Source organism: Petromyzon marinus, chromosome 18, assembly GCF_048934315.1.
Source record: "Petromyzon marinus isolate PM22_M1 ecotype Great Lakes invasive population chromosome 18, UKy_Petmar_22M1.pri1.0, whole genome shotgun sequence".
Lineage (NCBI taxonomy): Eukaryota > Metazoa > Chordata > Hyperoartia > Petromyzontiformes > Petromyzontidae > Petromyzon > Petromyzon marinus.
This window is the reverse complement of record NC_133684.1, coordinates 11651454-11673420: the sequence shown is the minus strand read 5'-3', so window position 1 is coordinate 11673420 and position 21967 is coordinate 11651454. Positions and strand designations below refer to the sequence as shown.

At 51.3% G+C, this 21967-nt stretch overlaps 1 protein-coding gene across 4 annotated transcripts in view; it reads left to right on the top strand.

The window, feature by feature from the left end:
* The window catches only part of CHST10 (carbohydrate sulfotransferase 10), an 83535-nt gene extending 76208 nt beyond the window's left edge, over positions 1-7327 (top strand). For all 4 annotated transcript variants that reach the window (XM_032956732.2, XM_032956730.2, XM_076067882.1 and 1 more), the window contains 2 exons: positions 641-746; positions 2720-7327. In XM_032956732.2, the coding sequence (XP_032812623.1) occupies positions 641-746; positions 2720-3257 (644 nt within the window). In that variant the 3' untranslated portion in view covers positions 3258-7327. The remainder of the gene's footprint in view (positions 1-640; positions 747-2719) is intronic.
* The last annotated feature ends 14640 nt before the right edge of the window (positions 7328-21967 follow it).

Below are 21967 nucleotides of genomic sequence, written 5' to 3'. Positions count from 1 at the left end.
TTACGCCCGCCTACACTCACGGCAGGGCGTCAATTGCCACACCCACGTTAGTACTCACTGCGGTCAGACCGCACCTATGGCACGACACCAACTCAGGCGCTAGTTCTGTGCACAAACAAACAGTACAGCACCCACACAGTCTGCCTCCCAGTGGGATACCACGTCGGCGAGATGGTAACTACCTTGCCTGGTATGCAGGAGGTCAAGGGTTTGATCCCAACCCCGATGCTTGTTTGTTTGGAATTTGCATGTCTCTCTCCCTGTGGTCACGTGGATTTTTCTCCGAGTCCGCCGGTTTTTTCCTTCACATTTAGAAACATGTGGTTTAGAGTATTTGGCTGCTATAAATTTCCACGTGATAAGCCACTTCGTTGAGCTATCATTTGTGGACAGGTCGATTCTGAAAAACAGCTCTGTAGCTCAGTGGGCCTTACCTAGTAAAATAAAAATTGTTTAGTTTTGATAGTTTTAGTTTAAAACTCTGTTCATTCTCAGTGATGTTTAAACGTGTTGGCATGGCACATGTGCAGCCAATAGCAGTGGGGTTAAGGTGTCTCTCGTTGTGGTAAAGCAAATGTGAGATATTTATGATTTTGTCGTTATTGGCGTTGAAGGACACTGTGACATGTGTGCGATGCAGGCCGCTACAACAGCACGAGCGACGTGCCTGAAGACATCGTGCACCAGCACGACAAGAACGGCCTGCCTCGCCTCTCCAGCCTCCCTCCTGGGGAAGTCTCCCTGAGGTAAGGCTATACAGAAACTCGCTGGTGAGCGAGGAGGGGGGGCAGCCACTGTGGATGTTGTGGAGATGTCTTAACACCTTCCCCGACATATGTAGACATAGCTCATACACAGAGCCGAATAAATAAGCCTACAGGCACAGGCGTACTTCCTGCTTCTCCACCCAAACTATGCTTTTCATCGTTGTTTGCTGGTAAACACCCTGTTGTGTATCAGTTTGTTACACAAAAAAATAGAGTTTTCAACCCTGTATTTCAGAATTTCGTCCTGAGTTTCTGCCTGGTAATGTTTAGTTTTATCAAGCTCTGCTAAGGGACAACCCACAACATTTTTGTACAAAAAACACAGGATTTTAGAGTCACGTTTTTTCTCCCTTCGCCACAGTTACACAAATGTTGATCATGTCGATGACGGAACCTTGAAATACAGCACACACGAGTGCATACATAGCCAACCGTGCTAATCTAACGTAGCGAACCGTGCACGAACAGCAGTAGGCTCGGTAGCTGAGACAGGAGCCGCATGGATTGAATACAACTAGAATGTTTGTGATGGAGTGGGGGGAGAACTTTGCGGACGCTCTCGGTGATCTACCCAATCACAGCTTGGAACCGATAGCTTGGAAGGACACCAACAACTTCCTGCACCTGCCTGCACCCCCACCACCAAGGCGAACAATTAGCTCCCATAGTACCACCTCCTTATCCTTCCACGCCTTCCTCTTCTATATTTTCTATGCCTGGAGTTGCCACGTAATTAATCACTTCACATATGACCTTTGCAGTGTTGCAGAAGTCAGCAGAGTTTTCAGAAGTATTGACTTCAAATAGATTATCGTTTGTTTACCTACCGAGGAGAAGCATCTGGGGAAGATGGAATGCTGTGTAACTTGGTTATTCCTGTATTGAACGAATGTATTGGCAACTTTCTGAAATGTCGATATGGAGAACAATATAATCCCAGAGACATTGAGAAGTTGATATCACAATTTGAAGTCATAGCAATATTACTGCAAGATGCATTATTGCCCATTATGCGCGATACCACATGATGTCATGAATAATATTTGTTTAATCTCATGCTAATTCTATTATTCTTTTTCCTAATCACATCCCTGGCAGAGAGTGAACTATTTCCATTCCAAACCGATACAACCAACAGAGCCATATATCACAGAGTTGGCACATCCTGGAATTTGACGTCGTACGGCTTTTACTTGACAACCTTCACGGAACTTTCTCAAAACATTCCTCCAGGCTGGATGTGTGGTTTTTTTTCAGCAGCCCTGATGAATGAGCCATTCACCCGGAGCCGGCAGCCAAATGAAGCCGCAATATCTCGGCAGAAACAAATTGGGACATGCTGCTGTATGGCCTTGTTATGCAGCCATTGTTTGATGTCAGAATTAGCATCAACCCCTTGAGCCAAACTATCTATATACTGACATTACAAAATAAGTCATAAGGACTGTATAGAATGTTATACACAATTAAACACCCCCTGCTTGGATTTAAATGATGAGTACATTTGGTATTCGTGCTGTTCGTAGAGCGCAAAGCTGTCACAAAAGCGCTATATTTAACGGATTAATATATTCCGCTTTAGTTTTACAGCAGGGATGATGTTCCAACAAGGTTTGTACCCATTTGGGTAATTTGCGAGTAGTTTTCACAAACGGGCTGGTTACACGTGGCCTATCTCGATCGAATAACGTCCCTGGATCCTTAACGTTCACTGTAAAGTGGACCGTCGCATTTTTTTTTGTTAATACACCGCAGTATTGACCAGGGCGACCACTGCGATAAAACTACAAGCCTCTGCAATAAGTGGCAAACACCCCTCCCCCCCCCACCGCCTGGTCACGTCAGTGCCCCCAAGCGAGGCTGGAGCGAGCTTTAGTTGCAACTCTTGCCTTTCGCGAAAACTTTGGTCCCACGGACTGACACACGTGGATGCACCGTCCCATCCCCCGCAGGCTACGGACGTACTTCAAGTTCCTGATCGTGCGGGAACCGTTCGACCGCATCATCTCAGCCTTCAAGGACAAGTTCGTGAAGAACCCGCGGCAGGAGCCGTGGTACCGACAGAGGATAGCCCCGGCAATTGTGCGCCGCTACGGCTCGGGCCCCGCCCGCCGCCACGCCCTCCGCTTTGAGGACTTTGTGCGTTACCTGGGCGACGCGCAGGCCGAGCGATTGGACGCCGCCTTCGGCGAGCACATCATCCACTGGGTGACGTACGTGCGGCTGTGCGCGCCCTGCCAGATCGACTACGACGCCGTGGGGCATCACGAGACACTGGAGAGCGACGCGCCGTACGTCCTGCGGCGGGCCGGGGTCCCGGGCCACGCGGCCTACCCACCCATCCCGCCTGGTGTCACAGCGTTCAACCGTTCCAAGGTGCAGCACTATTTCCGCGGGATCAGCCCCACGTGGATCAGGCGACTCTACCGCCGCTACGAGGGAGATTTCCGGCTCTTCGGATACGAGGAGCCCTCGTTTCTCTGGATGTGAATGTTGGCGGTGGATAACGGCCGTGATCGAGCGGATAAGGGGCCCGCGGGGGTCCTAGGGAAATCGGTCCAAAATTACCAACGTTTTGTTTTCATTCTATTTTTGTACACATAATGAAATTAGATGCATTTTTGGAAAAGCGAAATTGGGTTATTTTTCATGAGTTTAGCATTGGATTATTAACAGTGTTCCAGACCCGTGCATTTATTTTTTAGTGGTATTACACAAAAAAAACGTCATCCATTGAGGGAAATCCATTTTTGTCTACACGCTCTGTGCGTACTTACATTTGACAGTCTATCCTGGAAATGTATGTTGATGCACAAAAAGTGGAAACCACTGTTCTCTTTAGACGTCCGAACCTTCATTGTCATACCAAGCTAAATGGTGCACATCTATCCACGTACCAATGTGTTTTCTCAATCTCTATGACCTGATCCCATACTGGAATGAGCCACTTGCAATATTTGATTTAACACCGTATGCTGCCACAACAAGCGGCAATGCTACGGATTTTTGCCTGGCATTTTAAACGTTGACGTTTTGTAACGCGGCCGTTGTTTTCTGAAACAAGCTGGGGTAATGAAGCAGGACCGTGATGCTGGCTGTGTGTATTTGACTGGCCTCACAAACGAAAGTGTTTGGTGCTCGCTTGGCATTTAAAACACACATGCGGTCTTTGTGAGTTTCTGTACTCGGGATGCACAGCTGCACTACTGGAAGTGGTATAGGTTTCTACCAACCAACCTCCCCTTGCTGATGTCTGTAGCCTGTTTCCGATTGGTGATAAGTTGGCAATTCACGCACCGTTAACCGCAAAAGGGACGCGTGAAGCCAAGAATCCAACTGAGTGTCACATTGCACGTGGCAGCACAGATTGATTTATGGACATTTGAGACAAATCCTCGAATAACCAATAATAGTGAGAAACCGCAAGTGGCACATAGAGACGCGACGGGGACTCGGCACAGCACTGCTGTTCTAACCCTGTTCACCGTCCCCAGTTTGTCGTTGTCAGAGTTGGCGACTTTTTATTGATCCTCAGCTCGTTAAGAGAGTGAGGTGTTTGAACAGTAAATTGCGCCGTTGGGCAGTATTGAATTCGGTGGCAATTCCCCAGTGGCAAAATCCTCTATTTTAGAATCACAACTGTAGGCTGCTTAAAGAGGCTAATGTACCATGGTTTAAAGATAAGTCCAAGAAAGGGCATTGCTTTCCACAGTGTACGGGACATTGAGGGCAGTGACCAGGGAACATGCAGAGATTATGTTCGGATGTGTTGGAATTAAGTTTGATTCCCATGTTTGGCTGTAACTTTACACATGGTACGTGGGCTATCGTGTCATCTTATGTATTATTATTTTGCACTTCATCCTGCAAATGGTGTTGTTGAATGAAACCAGATGACACTGTGCTGCAGTTAAGAGCGATTGGCTCGCATTCAAACGGTTTAGAGGTAAAATCCCGCATGGGGTGGCCTACTCAACCCATCAGTTTTATAGCACGAATAAAATACATACCACTCTATGGCTTGTGGCTTATCTGCCCGCAAGGTGATTGTCTTATTACCCTTAAAGTGTGGAATTTCCACCGCTGCCTCATAGCCACCAATGGAGGTGAGTGCTCCCCCCTGTGGTTAATCCAGCAGAAGAGGAGGGGGGCACGGGTGGGGGGGGGAGGTTTCTGTAATTTGGTTGCTAACGATAATAACAAGCAGTCAACAGAACTAATGGCTTAAATTAATTAAGATGAGATTGTATGAATTAAGGTATTATATTTAGTGTTTGTATAATAATTTATCAACGCGCACAGGGATTTCGTTGATTACACCGTACTTGTCCACGGAGCTTGCCTGTCTGCGGAGGACGGGACCATTATGAGTCGTGTGGACTGCGTTTCTTAAGTCTCCCATCGGTCGTCGCATGCATGTGTGTATGTTGAATGTCTTTCGCACGGTACGTAGCCAACCGGGCACGCCTGTCGTTGCTGCCGTTTCAGTGGCGTCTGCGATCCGTTTACACCCGTTTTTTTAAACAGGGAATTCAATGGCGCCATCCGTTTGCCATGGGCTTGGTTGCTTTATGGCGGATGAATCGAGGCGCACATTTCGTAACATTGCAAGAAGGAGGCGTTTAGATTTGCACCTTAAGAGGGCAGCACCAAGACGTGCTGGTTATACTCCATAATTTAAGGAATGGTGTTGCTCAACTTAACTCTGGCTACTGGTTGATGAGCACAGTCAGGACCGTGTGGCTTTAGTTTTTCTTAAAGGTGCCATGGGGTGAAGTGCACTGCTATCGAGTTTAAATGTGCAGGTTGGCGTGTGGAGCAGACTGGGACGCGCAGCGTGGAGCAAAAGTTTTATTATTGCTGGCAGCTTCCATTTCCACCTCATTTGTTGAACATTTTTGGAGACGATGATGACGATGTTGCCTGCGTGATTTAAATCACCAAGCACTGTAAATGTCGAGTGAAGGGAAGCTTTACAAACTTAGTGTTTAGTTAAATTTGAAAAGTAGCAAAGGTATCACAGCCCCTAATGTAATTGTATCTACAGCCACGGTAGCTTGTGCTTTCGTCGTGGCCACGTTACAGTGCTTTCTCTTCTGATCTGACCTTTCTGTTCAAGGTTGCAGTCAGCTGGCATCCCTGCTCGGGGCAGCATCAAAACCCCTGTAGCCAGGGAGACCGTGCTGTACGACCACTCTATATGCACTTCACACTCGAGAGAGAGAGAGAGCTCTTCGAAAGTTTGGGTACCGCCGTCTGCAGCGATATTTCTCCGTGGGAGTTAGCTTTAGTGGGGCTGCCTTTGCGCAGTGCGGTGCCGTGTTGATGCGACTTTGCTTGAGGAGACAATGGCATGCACAGTCGTTTTCATTGGCCTGTGGACTTGATGCCACTGAACACGGGACGGGACGGCCGTAAAAAGTAAGCGGGTCCGCCAGCGATTCGCAAGCAGAAAACGGTGGCAGTTCAAGCAATCCGAGCCCATGCACATGTATACTTGGTGACTGCTAGGCGGAACACACGCTGAAAAATATACAGAGGTATTGGGAGAGGTGAATGCTTGGAATTGCAACAAGAGACAGAAGAGGGAACAACGTAGGTCAGAGAAAAAAGAAAGTGACAGCCATCGTGTTGACAATGGTAAATGGGCTTGGGCAGGACAAATCACGAGGCAGGATGACGACTGATGGATGTGACTAGGTGGATGGATTAGCAGCCAAAAGAGAGAACGCACCCAAGAAGATAAACCACCGCCAGAGATGCGGCGATGGGATCGGTTCATGTGCACAAGTGAGGTGGGCGGTAGCAGCACCAGACGTATGAGGGATGACAGCAGCATGGGGAGGCCTTCATCCAGCAGTGGATAGACAATGCCATGATGGTGGCAGGAACCACTGTGGGGTGTGACTTCAGTTGTTGCTGAGTACTTTCAAAATTAAAATCGTGTTGTGTGATTGACTATTACACAATGGCTATGATTATGGCCGAGGTTGAATACACAAATTACGTATTGTGATTGAGTAATAGTGTTACTTTCAGTTACAAATTATTATTGTTGGGAAAATGTATGATTTAACGTAACTGAAGATCTTTGGGGGAAAAAATGTTGAGACGGTAATATTGTGCGATTGAATGCCAATGCACGTGTCGTTTCATTTACATTGTGATCCAGTTCCGCAGTACAACAACTGGCTCTGGGAAGGGCGGCGGTGTGTTCTAAGTGTACTGTATCGAAGATGATGATCACTAGTGGCAGGAATGTCTGTCGCGTAATTCTAGACCAGCAACATCCTTAGCCCATCAGGTGATGTTACTGCGAAGCAAGCCGCACCGAGAAATCGTTATCACCTTTTAGTTTTGTGAGTAGTGGGGTGAATTTTAATTCGGTCACCAGTCACTGTAGCACATGGCCACATGTTGGTGTGTGTGTGCGTGTTATTCGTTTTGCACTGATCACTGAAAGAAACCGAACAATTATGTAAAACAGTGGCTTCTTTTTTATTCCACTAATCGGATGTACTGTGTTTAAAAATGTGTGTTAAATAAATCTTTAAAAAATCGGTCTTGTTTTATTATCTTGTTATCACTGTGGGGTCTAAAGTAAATGATCCGAAGAAGATACTTGTGCTTGCCATGATAAAGTGTCGCGTCCATCACCAGGTCATGGCCACCAATTGAGCTGAGTGCTTCTCAATTACATGCTGTCTTTTGAATGTGTAAAACTGCACAAACAAATGTTCATTTACAATTTTACTACCATTACATCATCTTGGGATGCTGCCATTATGTAATGCATGTGTTGTGAAATCGGGGATGTCACTGTATAGTGCCGGCCCGGAAGGGCCATGCCGTTCGATGTTCCGACATCGTGGACAGCACTGTGTGGGTGGCTGTGTGTAATTCCAGCCCTAGTGGGGCTTAGTGAGCACTGGGATAGTGCGGGCACCACACACAGCGTGTGGTGGGGGGCTCCCGCGAGGGGGAGTAGGTGAGCATCAGCCCAGGGGCAGGGCTGCCCCGAGGGCATGCCACTCTGGTTGACCCCGTAGACACATGATCCGGAGTGTCCACACAAGGGGCCCCAGGTGGGGGGGCTATTGGGTGATCACGTGTCCGGGGAGAGCTCTTGAGAAGGATCAAGAGGGAACGAGAATGCTCGAGAAGGCGGGTGGGGCCGAGGGCGGAGCGGCTCCGACCGTAGGGGGATATAAGGCGGGTCCTTGAGAGGGACTGGGGTCGCTGGATTCTACAAGCTGGAAGCTCAACATCTAGAAGCGGGAAGCTCTACGTCTCAAGCTGAAGCTGAAGCTCTTCGTCCTACGAGGCAACCACGTGGTCGGGGACCCGAGTGAGGGTCCGACCCTTTGTAGCAGTAACTCCTCTGTATAGGGTAGGTAGCTGGTTGGTCACCACCCTAAGCTGTATCTGGTAAAGGGCAGTTACCCCTTTGTGTTACGGTGTTACAATAAATGTGTTGCCTCTTAAAGAAACAATGTCTGCGACTCAGTTGGACTCACTCCACATGCTGAACTTCTTTCGCACCGTACGTAGCCAACCCTGCTAATCGGAGGTGCGGGGAGTTCACACTGGACTTGCAATCCTGAAATTGTTAGTTCAGTTGGATCTTATAGCGGAGGAGCTGAAACAATGGTGCAAGCTTCTTATACGTGTAGTGTTGTAAGGACGAGCAGACTTCTTTAGGAGGCACACTCTGTTTATTGTATTATTTCCTTATACAACGCTTAACACACACAGAGGGATATTTGGTCCCCTCACCCGATACCCTAGGGAGGTACAGCCTCCGGACCTGGCGGGACTCACACGTCTACCGCTAACCTCCTTGATATCTATGGAGGTACAACCTCCGGACTTGGCGGGACTCACACGTCTACCGCTATCCTAGTCCTCCGGCTAGGACCTAGGGGAGGCTATCTGACCCACCGCTGGCCCGGTGGGTCCTGACCGCTGGGTATGCCGAGCCTTAGCCTTTAGAAGGGCTGGGAGGCTGGTCCAGGGTCCTAGCTAGGCTTCAGCCCAGTCTTCTGTCTTCGTGCAGGGAGAGAACTCCCCGAGGTCCGTTGGGTCACCCGTCTTATACTCCTTCGTGGCCAGGTAGAACCAATCATACATTCCCACGTGGAACCGTCTGATTGGTTCGTACCAAACCCTGGCCACGATCCGTTTCACCTCGACTGACCCCAACCGTTGTACCCAGGGGTAATGCTGCACTGCCCTGGTGGCAATGCAGGTTACGCAACAGCGCGTAGTTAACACCTCTACATCACCCCCTCCTTCGGAAGCTCCAGCCGTCCCGGCTGCAACAATGGGAAACTCCGAAATTACCAACGGTAGAAGAATTGTGAGTGTGCCTCACGAACAACAAGAACAAGAACAATAAAACCCCTATAAATACCCCCCTTAACAACATAACGTATGTACAAGGCACTAGACATGCCAAAAAAACATAACAACCGGCGAGATTTCGCGCGCGTGTGTGTTTCGCGGGACCATTGTAGGGGATGGCAGGCTTTGTCGGCGGCACAAGGGAAGGAGGAGGATGAGCCAGAGCATCCAATGGGCCTTTAGGCATCTCCACGGGGACACCTGATGCTCCACGGTCCATTGAGGCCGAACGTGGCCTGCATGGAGCCGTCACTCCCGCGTCATCTGCAGGAGGAATGACACGCCTGCGCTGTGGGTTAGGCACCAACGGGGCAACATCTGGCTCGTCGGACGCGTCGCACACTCGGCCCCCGTGTCATGTGTGTTGTGGAGGGACGCGTGGCGTGACGAAGGGTTTCAACTGAGAGGGGTGAACGCACCAGCGACTCCGTCCCCAGCGAATTTTAACACATTGGGGACGCAGGACTTCCACTACCTCAACCGGGCCTCGCCATGGTCTGAGGAGTTTGGCCGACGTGGACACCGGCACCTGGGGGCAGTGGAGCCATGCCCTGTCTCCCGGTGCCCACCGATGCGTGTACGTCCGAGGGTCACGCAGTCGCAAATTCGCCCGTTGGCGGGAAGCCGAATTTTCAATGGCGGCCTCCCATGCCTCGGCCAACTTACGGAGGTTGAATCGCAAGTGGTCAACGAGCTTTGACTTTTGCGGTGGCTGTTCGATTTCCAGCCGAACGTCGGCGGGAGGAAAGGCATCCCTGCCGTACATTAGAAAGAACGGGGAAAATCCCGTCGCCGCGTGAGGTGCCATACGGTATGCGGCGAGGACCCCCGGAACCTGCAAGTCCCAATCGAGCTGGGATTCATCAACCTGATGGCATAACATAGCGGTGAGAGTTCTATAAAGGCGCTCCACCATGCCATCGGTCTGGGGATGGTAGGGCGAAGTGCGCACTTTCTTAGTGCCCAACAGGCGGCACACATCATTCAGCAAGGCTCCCGAAAAATTTCTTCCCTGATCGGTCAGCAACCGTTCTGGTGCGCCCTTGTCCAGGACGTAGCCCTGAACAAAGGCGTCCACAACGGCCGCCGCCGACTGGTTGGGGAGGGCCCAGGCCATAGGCCACCGTGTAAAATACTCTACCCCAACCAGAAGGTACTTATTACCCCGTGGCGTAGTAGGAAAAGGGCCCAAAATATCGAGAGCCACCAACTCATTTATACGAGAGACCGAAATGGGTTGCAGGGGTGGACATGCCGGTTTAGCCGGCGGTTTACGTTGCGCACAATGGGTGCATCCCAGCAAAATGTCAGTGACGTCGCGCAGTATGCCCGGCCAGAAAAATTGCAACCCCAACAACCGAATGGTCTTATGAACACCCAGGTGCAATAAACGCTCATGCGCCGCCCATACGGCTTTGCATCGCAAGGCGGACGGCACGACGATTTTATGTTGACACGAGTCAGCATCCCAATGCATCAACAAGCCGTGCTTCATGACGAATGAATTTAATTTGCCCTGTCTTGGAGCCGCATTATTCGCATGGCGACGCAACCTCAGTAACGACATGTCATCGCTCTGGTGCTGACCCCATTCGGCCAAAATTAGCCCCAGCAAATCGTCACTGGCCATTGGATCTGCATGATCCAACATCAGCGCTGAGGCGGCGGGAAGTGCGGCTGACACCGTTGTGAGAGGCGCGACCTGCGCAGGCAGTGGCGGCTTACAACGGCCCGAGCCCAAAAAACACGCACATTTTTGAGCCGGCGGGAGGCGAGACAATGCATCGGCATTCGTGTGTTGTGCACCCCTACGGTAAGTGACATTGAAATCGTAGTCCTGAAGGACTTCGAGCCACCGAGAAAGCTGCCCGGACGGTTGGTCAACCCACAGAGCGTACTGTAAAGCCGAATGATCAGATCGCACGGTAAAATGCTGACCATACAGGTACGGCCTGTATTGCTGAACAAAAAAAACAATGGCCAGCAGCTCACGTCTGGTCACACAGTATCTTTGTTCAGCAAGAGACAAGTCTGCTACCATAGGCAACAACCCTTTCAATGCCATCAACTTTTTGGGACAGAACACCCCAAATCCCCGTATTGCTAGCGTTGGTGTCCAACACGAATGGCACGGAAAAATCGGGGTACGCAAGGGACGGTGCCGTCACGAGCGCATTCCGCAAGGAGTCGAACGCGGCCTGTTCTGCGACCCCCCCCCCAATGAAACGCCACCCCTTTTGACGTAAGGGCGTGGAGCGACTTGGCAATCGTCGCGAAGCCAGCAACAAACCGGCGGTAGTACGACGCAAAACCAATAAAACTACGAACATCGCCCGCAGATGTAGGGGTCGGCCAATGTTGAACACATTTGGTTTTTTCAGGGTCGGTAGAGATGCCCGAGCGGCTAACTATGTGGCCCAGATAGCGCACAGACTCACGCAGAAGGTGACACTTCTGCGGCTTGAATTTCAAGTTAGCGGCCCGCATTTTCAAGAAGACAGCACGCAACCGTTTGATGTGTTCGCCGAACATGCGGCTAAAGACGATGACGTCGTCAAGATAAATGAGACATGAGTCCCACTGGAGCCCAGCGAGGACCAGCTCCATGAGCCTCTGGAACGTCGGTGGGGCCAAGTGGAGACCCATGGGCAATCTATTAAACTCGAAAAGGCCCTGTGGTGTCCGAAAAGCAGTCTTAGGTTTTGACGCTTCGTCGAGGGGGAGTTGCCAAAACCCCGACAGAAGGTCCAAGGTGGAGAAATAGTGCGCCCCTGCCAGGGCATCCAATGACTCATCCATACGAGGGAGAGGGTAGGCGTCCGCTACCGAGATTTTATTTAGGCGCCGAAAATCAACGCAAAAACGGAGACTGCCATCGTGCTTTTTGACCAGCACTATTGGAGCACCCAAGGGAGTAGGGGAGGGAGAAATTAGATCGGCCTCCAGCATGTCATCCACAGCCGATTTAACATGCTGTTTCTCCGCCGGGCTAAGCCGAAACGGGTTTTGTCGAATCGGGGCAGCATCACCAGTATCAATGTGGTGACGCAGCAGCTTAGTGCAGCCAATATCAAATTTAGATTTACTGAAGACATCGGAAAATTCTCGCAGAAGAGCGCGCAATTTAATTCGCTGCGAATGAGACAAATCACCCATGTCTGTGCAGAGCGCGTCCAACCATCTCATCCGATTCGGAAGGAGGTGGGACCTGCGGCGTGTCATGCACGTGTCCCGCGACTCCGGTCCCCAACGGCGCCGGGGTCGCGTGAGCAAGCACAGTTCCTTGCGGAATGACGGTTGTGGACAATCCGACATTCAAAACCTGCAAGAACGGCTCCCTGTCGGCTGCTACGAGGGTCTGTGCAGCCACCAAATCTAACCCCTTAGCAGCTGCGTTTGAAGACCCCAGCAAAATGCCATGTGCCGAGGCCTCCGGGGCTAGCGGTTTTTTAAGTTGCAAAGGCACGAGCATTTGTGTCCCTGGCGGAATGCGGACTGTGCTCGCGACAAACGCCTGCACCGAGGCACTAGCCATGCGCGGATGTGAGGGTGTGGGCAAGAACGCCATCCGTCGACCTGACGGGAGTTCGATGCAGCCTTGATCTACAAGGATCTTAATAGGCATTTTCGCGAGAAAATCAGTGCCTAACAAACACGGCACGGCGAGGGAAGAAGAGACCAAAATAGGCCCTGCCAATTTAATGTCTCCAATCGAAATTTGCGCCCGAATTTGCCCGATAATGCCCAGCGAACTGCCATTAGCGGCGAAACACGGGATAGAAACCCGTTCCAAGGGGTGGCATCGTACGGGCAGTATATTGTAAATCAAATCCGAAATGATCGTAGCCGACGCACCAGTATCGACCAACACGCGAAATTCCACACCCTCGATTGATCCGACAACCACGGACGAACCTGCCGTCGCCGCGACTACCCTATGGGCCAACTCAGACCACTGCCCAGGTCCGAGTGGCCGCGAACAAACGCCAGAATACCCCCCCATCACACGCCGAATCGCGAGCCCTTCTTATGGTGCGTTGCGGTGTGTATGGTGTGAATGAGGGCCGAGCGTGAGAGGCGTCGCGACTTGCCTGGTTTTGCCACAATGCCGTGGACGTCCTGTAGTCCTGGCCCCGGGATGCGGAGGGGCGTCGTCGAGGCGCACGGCAGTCAGAGGAGATGTGGCCTCATCGGCCACAGTTGAAGCACGTCACGTCGCCGCGTGAAGAAGGCCGTCCCCGCTGCTGGTCGTTGCGGCGACCAGCGTGGTCGGACGATCGCCGGCCCGTTGACCTGGTCGCCATGAAGGCCCGGTCGGGGGAGAACTCGGCGTCCCTGCTGGCAGGCTCCGACGTCGAAGCCGAGGCGGCGATGGTCGATTCCGTGTGGAGCAGCAGATGTGCGTGGATGCACCGAGCGGCTCGTAGCGAGCATATACTGTCATCATCCACCGCTTGGATGACGATGCGCAGCTCGCGCGCCAGCTCCAGCAACTTCTGGAGAACGATGGCGTCGATGGCCTCGTCGTCCATGCGAGGGTAACCCGCTCTTGCCATCGGCAGTAGAGCGGTCCGGAATGCCAACGGAGACTCTTTAGGGCGGCGTCGCCTGTCGTAAAATCAGCTGCGGACGTCGGATGGAGGCCCGTAGACGTCGGACATCCGTCGGAGGGCCGATTGAAGAGTCGCCCTTTTGTGCCTGGGGATGGTGAGGAGCGAGGCGAGAGCGTCGTCGTCCAGAGTGGCCGGTAGCGCTCAGAGCGCCTGTGCGTCGTCTCCCCCTCAGCTTGCACCGTCTCGAGCCGGAGATCGGCGATTTCCCGGCCGATAGTCTACTGTACCGTGTCGGTACAGTGATGACGCGGCGTCCGCTGAGGAACTTGAATTTGCAGCGTCGCGTGCTGATGATGTTGCGGGTATTGATTGGCCCCCACGTTCTCAGGATGCCCCTGGCTTCCGCTTCCGGCGGGATCACGTGGTTCTCTGGCGGGAAAATCAAAATGTCCGCCCCGGCCGATGGCGGGAACGTCTGCCGGTGGTTGACTCGGCCTGCCCGCGACCTCCAAGTTGATATCTTCGAGAATGGAGGCCGCGGCATGTAGGAGTTGAGCGAGACGGCCGTGTGCTGCCCTGAGTCCGTCCCCCATGGCAGGGGGAGCGACCGGCTGCTCAACCGGTGGCTGGGCGGCCGTCAACGTGGCAGCGTTTTCAGCGGAGCTGGCGGTGTTTGCAGGTGAGACAGCGTTATCTTCGTTCTGGCTCCGCGCGTGGGCTGAACTTCTGGTTCCATTTCCAACCACTTCTGACACCAGTTGTAGTGTTGTAAGGACAAGCAGACTTCTTTAGGAGGCACACTCTGTTTATTGTATTATTTCCTTATACAACGCTTAACAAACACAGAGGGATATTTGGTCCCCTCACCCGATACCCTAGGGAGGTACAGCCTCCGGACCTGGCGGGACTCACACATCTACCGCTAACCTCCTTGATACCTATGGAGGTACAACCTCCGGACTTGGCGGGACTCACACGTCTACCGCTATCCTAGTCCTCCGGCTAGGACCTAGGGGAGGCTATCTGACCCACCGCTGGCCCGGTGGGTCCTGACCACTGGGTATGCCGAGCCTTAGCCCTTAGAAGGGCTAGGAGGCTGGTCCAGGGTCCTAGCTAGGCTTCAGCCCAGTCTTCTGTCTTCGTGCAGGGAGAGAACTCCCCGAGGTCCGTTGGGTCACCCGTCTTATACTCCTTCGTGGCCAGGTAGAACCAATCATACATTCCCACGTGGAACCGTCTGATTGGTTCGTACCAAACCCTGGCCACGATCCGTTTCACCTCGACTGACCCCAACCGTTGTACCCAGGGGTAATGCTGCACTGCCCTGGTGGCAATGCAGGTTACGCTACAGCGCGTAGTTAACACCTCTACATACGCACCAAGCTCTGTCCACCCATCAGTGTGCGTACAACCACTGTTAGCCGGCGGCAGGTCGTGTGCGGTAGAGTAAAACTGTTGGTACTCTCATCTCGTCCAATATGTTCAAGCAGGGTGGATGAATAGGCCATTTTTTCTCGAGGGGGGCTCTATTGGGCTCCCTCTAGCCAGACGCCCTTCTTCCAGCAGTGGCGTGAGCAAGAAATTGCAGGGCTGCGCCTTTACCCTTTGCACCACCACAGCGCCAGTTGTCGGTCAGGCTCGCATCCCCGTGCATATGCACACACACAGGCAAACTGGGAGTTTTTTTAGGCATATTTAAACGTTGTGCATGCATGTTGTCTGCCCATTGCGAGGTGGTCATCAAGCTTAACAGGGTTGAGCTCTAATATGCGCTCAGTGGCGCTCGCCAATGCATGACGGGGTTGTTATCAGCTGTGGGGGCTATGGGGATGCTGCTGTCGGATAGTACTGTACAGTGCCACCACGATGACCTCCCCCCCCCGCACGACAAATCACGTGGGGCACGCAACACAGCACAATTGGTAAACAAAAAGCTGCGCCCCCTGCCGTCCATGGGACGCATATCAATCGGTCTCCGCTTACTAAGCAAACATTTTGCTCGTTTTGCGGACAAATGGGTATACATTTTAAAAATGTCTCTAATAGTAAATTCTCGTAGAAAGAATGCTCGTTAAGCGAGACACGTTTGTACGTAAATATATCATTACTCCACTCTACAGCTATGCTCCCGTGTAAATACTCACATCCAACCAGCACTGACCCTCCCTTGCGGTGTGGTACGGCCAAATGACCCACACAACTTGCATGGCTTGGGACAGCCCTAGTCCAGCAGTGGATCGGCGTCAGGACTGTGCATGTACACATGGGACTATTCTACATGTATACGTGAATACCTCGTCCGAGTATATAAACAGACAGAGCATTAGGGAGAAGGATGATCCAGGCTAGTCAAGCTAGACAACCATGTCAAGAGCAGAGGAGTGTATCACTGTAATTGTGTGTTTTGGATGACCACAGCCGCACACTGGAGAGTATTTTAATTTTCCGTTTGTGCATTGGGCATCGCCATCTGCCATGGTTTGTGCCAACGGATGCGGTTTAGGGTGGTCCACGAGCTTCGTGGGAAACCAAAACCCAGGGATCATCAGCACTGTCATGCCATGCTAACTGCATTACCGGCCGTGCACGGGCTGTCCAGATATCTACGTAGTGCTGTCCACTGATGCGCGTGCGTGCGAATCAAACGCAGGTGTTGGCATCCGCGCCAGTGAGGGCCGAGCACACGCAGGCAGTGGAAGTTTGGGTGGCGCGGGTGTGGACGTTGTGGTTCTGCACGGAGTTGTCTTTGTGACTGACGCCCGCTCTGTCCTCTCTCACTCTTTTCATGAAAGCACATGCAGTGTTTCCGATCCCATTTAGTTCCGTCAGTACACTGTGGGTTTCATGCTGGGACGTGCGCATAGTTTAGCAGTTTGACGTAATAAAGTACCAAGATGGCGATGAAATTGAATCTTCACTGTAAGGGATGCGCAGTTTGTATTACAGTATACATTCATTTTGATTCTAATTCTTGGTTTTTAAATAGTTCACAATGTTAATACGTCAATTGGATGGCGCTTCATACGTGCTTGTGATGTGTAAGGTCATTATCAGTGGCCACGTTATGGAAATACTGTTGGCTGTTCGATTTCATTGTTTCGTGCATGATTTCACATGTATGTGTTTAGACCTTCAAACAAACTTGTTTAGTGTAAGGGGCCTTCCATAAATGACGTCACGCACCTAGGGGGGGGGGGGAGGGTCAGACATTTGTGACGATGTGTGACGATGGGGGGGGGGTGGGGTTGAGATATGTGACATCACATCAAAATGCGCAACTTTAAATAAATATAGACAACACGTTCTACTTAATTAAATAGACTTAATAAATGTTTTCTCCTACATCAGAGTGCAGCTGTGGTGCCACCGCAGCGGAGCAGCTCGACCTGCTCATCGCACCCCCCCCCCCCCCACGAAGGCACGCACACCCCACAAAACACTCGCATGCACCCCCGTAGGGTCTCGAGGAGGGATCACCTGGTACGATGGGTGTTCACCCGAGGACCCCATTAACAGGGACGTCCACGGTTTCCCCGTACCAGGAAATTGGCTGAGCCCCCCAGACTGGATTACATGGCGCCCCCCCCCAAAAGGGGGCATAGAGCTTTACAGGCCGGCCGCGATGAAGCATACACAACACGGAGGGGGGAGGGGAACCTCTAGTCAGCACCCAGAGACAGGGTAAACAGTGGGAGGGGGCGAGGGGATTATCATTGAGTCACCGGCTTGTTGACACAGAGACAATGGGAAGGGGGGGGGGTGACGCGACCCCTCCCCCCCAACGGCCGGAGCGTTCGAAACGGCCGAAAAGGGGATTCGATTAGATGCGCAGGATGACGTCACATGATCCGGGGATTAACGGGTTTTGGAAACATAAAGGGAGGAAGCAGGGGTAAAAATCGGCAGAGTCCTTCTGGAACGGCGGAATGAAGCCAGCCATCCTCAGCGTCCGTGTGACGCCTGCAGGGTGGAGCTGAGAGCGATCGATCCGAATAAGTCCCCAAGGCAAGCCTTTTCCCCAGCCCATCGGGCAGCTAAAGAGGTGAATGGGTACGGAAAGGCGAGGTCAGTTCAGTCGAGCTTAAGTGATAGACGTACTCTGCGACAGGTAGGTGAAGCGAGGAAGGGGTGCTGGCTAGAGGGGGGCCATACACGGGGGTCCCTATTCGCTCCGGGAAATAAATCTTAGCACGGACTGACGTTGTGCCGTGTGGCCCCTGTGTGCGTGTGAAGAGCGGTGGTACAGCGGTCGGCGTGCGACGGAGTGGGGCTGATGCTAATCAGTATAAGTACGACGAGCGCGCACACCCAAATAAATAATTCAATAGAGGGACGCTTGACCGCACGGCGCGTGTAGTGCACAAGGATTCATTGATGGCTTCCAAGCGCGCACATATTAGGATACCGACGTTGCCCGCGCGACGCATGTGGTGCGTGAAGATTAATTGATTGCTTCCGAGTGCGCGTGTATTAAAATACATACGGCTGCCCACACCGACGCGTGTGTGTGTGTGTGCGTCAGTATTAACGGCGAGGGTCGTGCGGAGAAAACGCGTGGGTGGGGGGGAAGCTGCGCGGGTGCCGATTAATTAATTATCCTCACACAGCGGCGTGGGCTTGTGTACCCAACGGCTTAAGGGAAATTATTAACTATCCTCACACAGCCGCGTGGGCTTGTGTACCCAACGGCTTAAGGGAAATTATTAACTATCCTCACACAGCGGCGTGGGCTTGTGTACCCAACGGCTTAAGGGAAATTATTAATTATCCTCACACAGCGGTGTGGGCTTGTGTACCCAACGGCTTAAGGGAAATTATTAACTATCCTCACACAGCGGCGTGGGCTTGTGTACCCAACGGCTTAAGGGAAATTATTAATTATACTCACACAGCAGCGTGGGCTTGTGTACCCAACGGCTTAAGGGAAATTATTAACTATCCTCACACAGCAGCGTGGGCTTGCGTACCCAACGGCTTAAGGGAAATTATTAACTATCCTCACACAGCGTGGGCTTGTGTACCCAACGGCTTAAGGGAAATTATTAATTATCCTCACACAGCAGCGTGGGCTTGTGTACCCAACGGCTTAAGGGAAATTATTAACTATCCTTACACAGCGGCGTGGGCTTGTGTACCCAACGGCTTAAGGAAAATTATTAACTATCCTCACACAGCGGGTGGGCTTGTGTACCCAACGGCTTAAGGGAAATTATTAATTATCCTCACACAGCGGTGTGGGCTTGTGTACCCAACGGCTTAAGGGAAATTATTAACTATCCTCACACAGCGGCGTGGACTTGTGTACCCAACGGCTTAAGGGAAATTATTAACTATCCTCACACAGCGGCGTGGGCTTGTGTACCCAACGGCTTAAGGGAAATTATTACTTATCCTCACACAGCAGCGTGGGCTTGTGTACCCAACGGCTTAAGGGAAATTATTAACTATCCTCACACAGCAGCGTGGGCTTGTGTACCCAACGGCTTAAGGGAAATTATTAACTATCCTCACACAGCGGAATGGGCTTGTGTACCCAACGGCTTAAGGGAAATTATTAACTATCCTCACACAGCGTGTGGGCTTGTGTACCCAACGGCTTAAGGGAAATTATTAACTATCCTCACACAGCGGCGTGGGCTTGTGTACGCAACGGCTTAAGGGAAATTATTAACTATCCTCACACAGCAGCGTGGGCTTGTGTACCCAACGGCTTAAGGGAAATTATTAACTATCCTCACACAGCGGCGTGGGCTTGTGTACCCAATGGCTTAAGGGAAATTATTAACTATCCTCGCACAGCGGCGTGGGCTTGTGTACCCAACGGCTTAAGGGAGATTATTAACTATCCTCACACAGCGGCGTGGGCTTGTGTACGCAACGGCTTAAGGGAAATTTTTAACTATCCCCACACTGCAGCGAGTCGACCGCAGTTAGGACACGCGAGTGGGTGAAGGCACACGCATATTCAATCTGCGCGGCCAGCCGCTCGCTATGTCGGTCCGAGAGGACCCTGGTACGGGGGGCGGGGGGCGGTCACCCGCTCGGGTGCGCAGAGGGGCCCGAAAGATACAAACGCGGAGGGGACGGGGGTGGGGGAGGCAAACATCGCACCCCCCCCCCCCCGCGCGTGGAGTAGGAGGGGGGCCTCAGCCCCCACCAATTAGACGTGACGCCCCCCCCGCCCGGGGTGAGGAAGGGGGAGGGGTGCCTCAGCCCCCATCAATTAGACGTGACGCTCCCCCCGCCCGGGGTGAGGGAGGGGGAGGTCAGCCCCTGTGTAATGGGGAGTGGGGAGGGGGCACTAGCCCCCACACAGCGCCACAATAAATATGCACTACACTGACAATAGTTTAAAGCGATTTGAAGCATGTTTTATATTTTTTTTGGGGGGGAAGGGGGGCAGAGCTTTGTGACGTCATATTTGAGGGTGGGTCTGACTTTTTATGAAGCCGTGTGACGAAGGGGGGGGGGTCAAAAATCCTACAAAATCGTGTGACGTAATTTATGAACGGCCCCTAAGTGTAGTGACTAACTACACTTAGGGGCCGTCGGGGTTAACACTTTATAATTAGTCCGTCCTTTTGTCGGCGATGTTACTCAGTCAGGAAAGTTGGTAGGCTGCCTGACTGGTGACGCCCCGAGATGGTGAAGACGGAGACGATGACAAGAATGATGGTGAAGACGACGAGAAGAATAGTGACGAAGACTTCAGCAGCACAACGGGGATCCCACTCCACACAACAGCCAGCAGGTCTCCTACAGGGGCCCTTCGTATACTGTCAGTGTCGCCTGGCTCCTCCCCCGGCCACGCCCCCTTTCTAGAACCTACCAGCGGGTTCTTGGTGTGCCGCTTCTGCGACCTATCCCCTAGATCCCCCTCTGGTGTATAACCTGGCCTGCTGACGTCAGGGCTGCCGTAAGCCGCAGATCCCCTTCCCTGCCAGCAGCCAGTACTATCCTGCTCCACTACTATTATTCTTTGCCACTACATCAGTGTCCATGACAGTTTGTTGATTAGGACATTGTATATTTCAAACATGGTGACATAACGGTGAATTTAATATTCCAGAGACTGAAAACAGAAGGAAAGCATTGCATATTAAGGAAATGAAGCATTTCGGATGGGATTGTGTGTTGAACTTCTTTCACACCGTACGCCAACCGTGCTAATCAGAGGTGCAGCAGAAGGACAACAAACTAAATACAAAATGTGGTGTTGACTGGGCCAAGTGGCTCTGATTACAGTACTGAGCTGGGCAGCCACCCATAACTTAACCAGCTTCTGATTCGACGTCGACTTCCCTGGCAATCCTGTGGCACAGGGTGATGCACCGCTTCCTTAAGAGTTTTGGGTGGAAATGTACTCACATCGTGACGTGATGCCGACAGCACCATTTTTGTCAGCAGGACTGGGTCGGGGCTGCAGTGGAGAAGCCAACTGCGAAATTTTCACTTTGACAAAAGCTTCACGTTGTTGGTGAAATATTCAACAACCCTACATTCGTTCTGGGGTTCAACAGTAGTCATCCTTTGGATAGACTTGCCCTGCCATAGGAATGTAGAAAGTTCAACTACTTGGCTCAGGGCCACCATTTGTTGATTAGTGCCACCCTAATTGCTCATATGAGCGGGAAGATGTTGGCCGAACTGCCGAAACAAGGATTTGCACTAATATTATATGCAGGACATGATCTACTGGGTGAACAGAAATAAATTAAACATCATGTTTCAAGTTTACCAGTTTAACCAGAGAAGAACTCAAGAGGCCAGGAAGTCACATTGGATTACCAAATGGATGAAAGCAAAAGTAAAAAAAGTACAAAAATTAAGTAAACAGCAATTCGAACAAAAACTAATATTTTTAGACAGTGTAAATGTTAAGTTGAAGTGTTTAATAACCGTGCCACGCCATATGTAAATGCACAACTTCCGTGCATTGATTGTGTTAAATTTTGATTTAAAGCTTTCGTGACTGCAGTAATTCATATTCTTAGCTCTTTCGGTAAAGTCACGTTGAAGGGAAACAATAAAATAATAAAATATATATAAAACAATAAAAAATTCTCACGACGTTTCGACCATAACACAAACGGTCGTCATCAGGTGTGCCGGTGAGAATTTTTTTATTGTTTTATATATTTTATTATTTTATTGTTTCCCTTCAACGTGACTTTACCGAAAGAGCTAAGAATATTGATTATGTTGTTAACCTTAATTTATATGCATTCGAATTGGGTGGAGGGG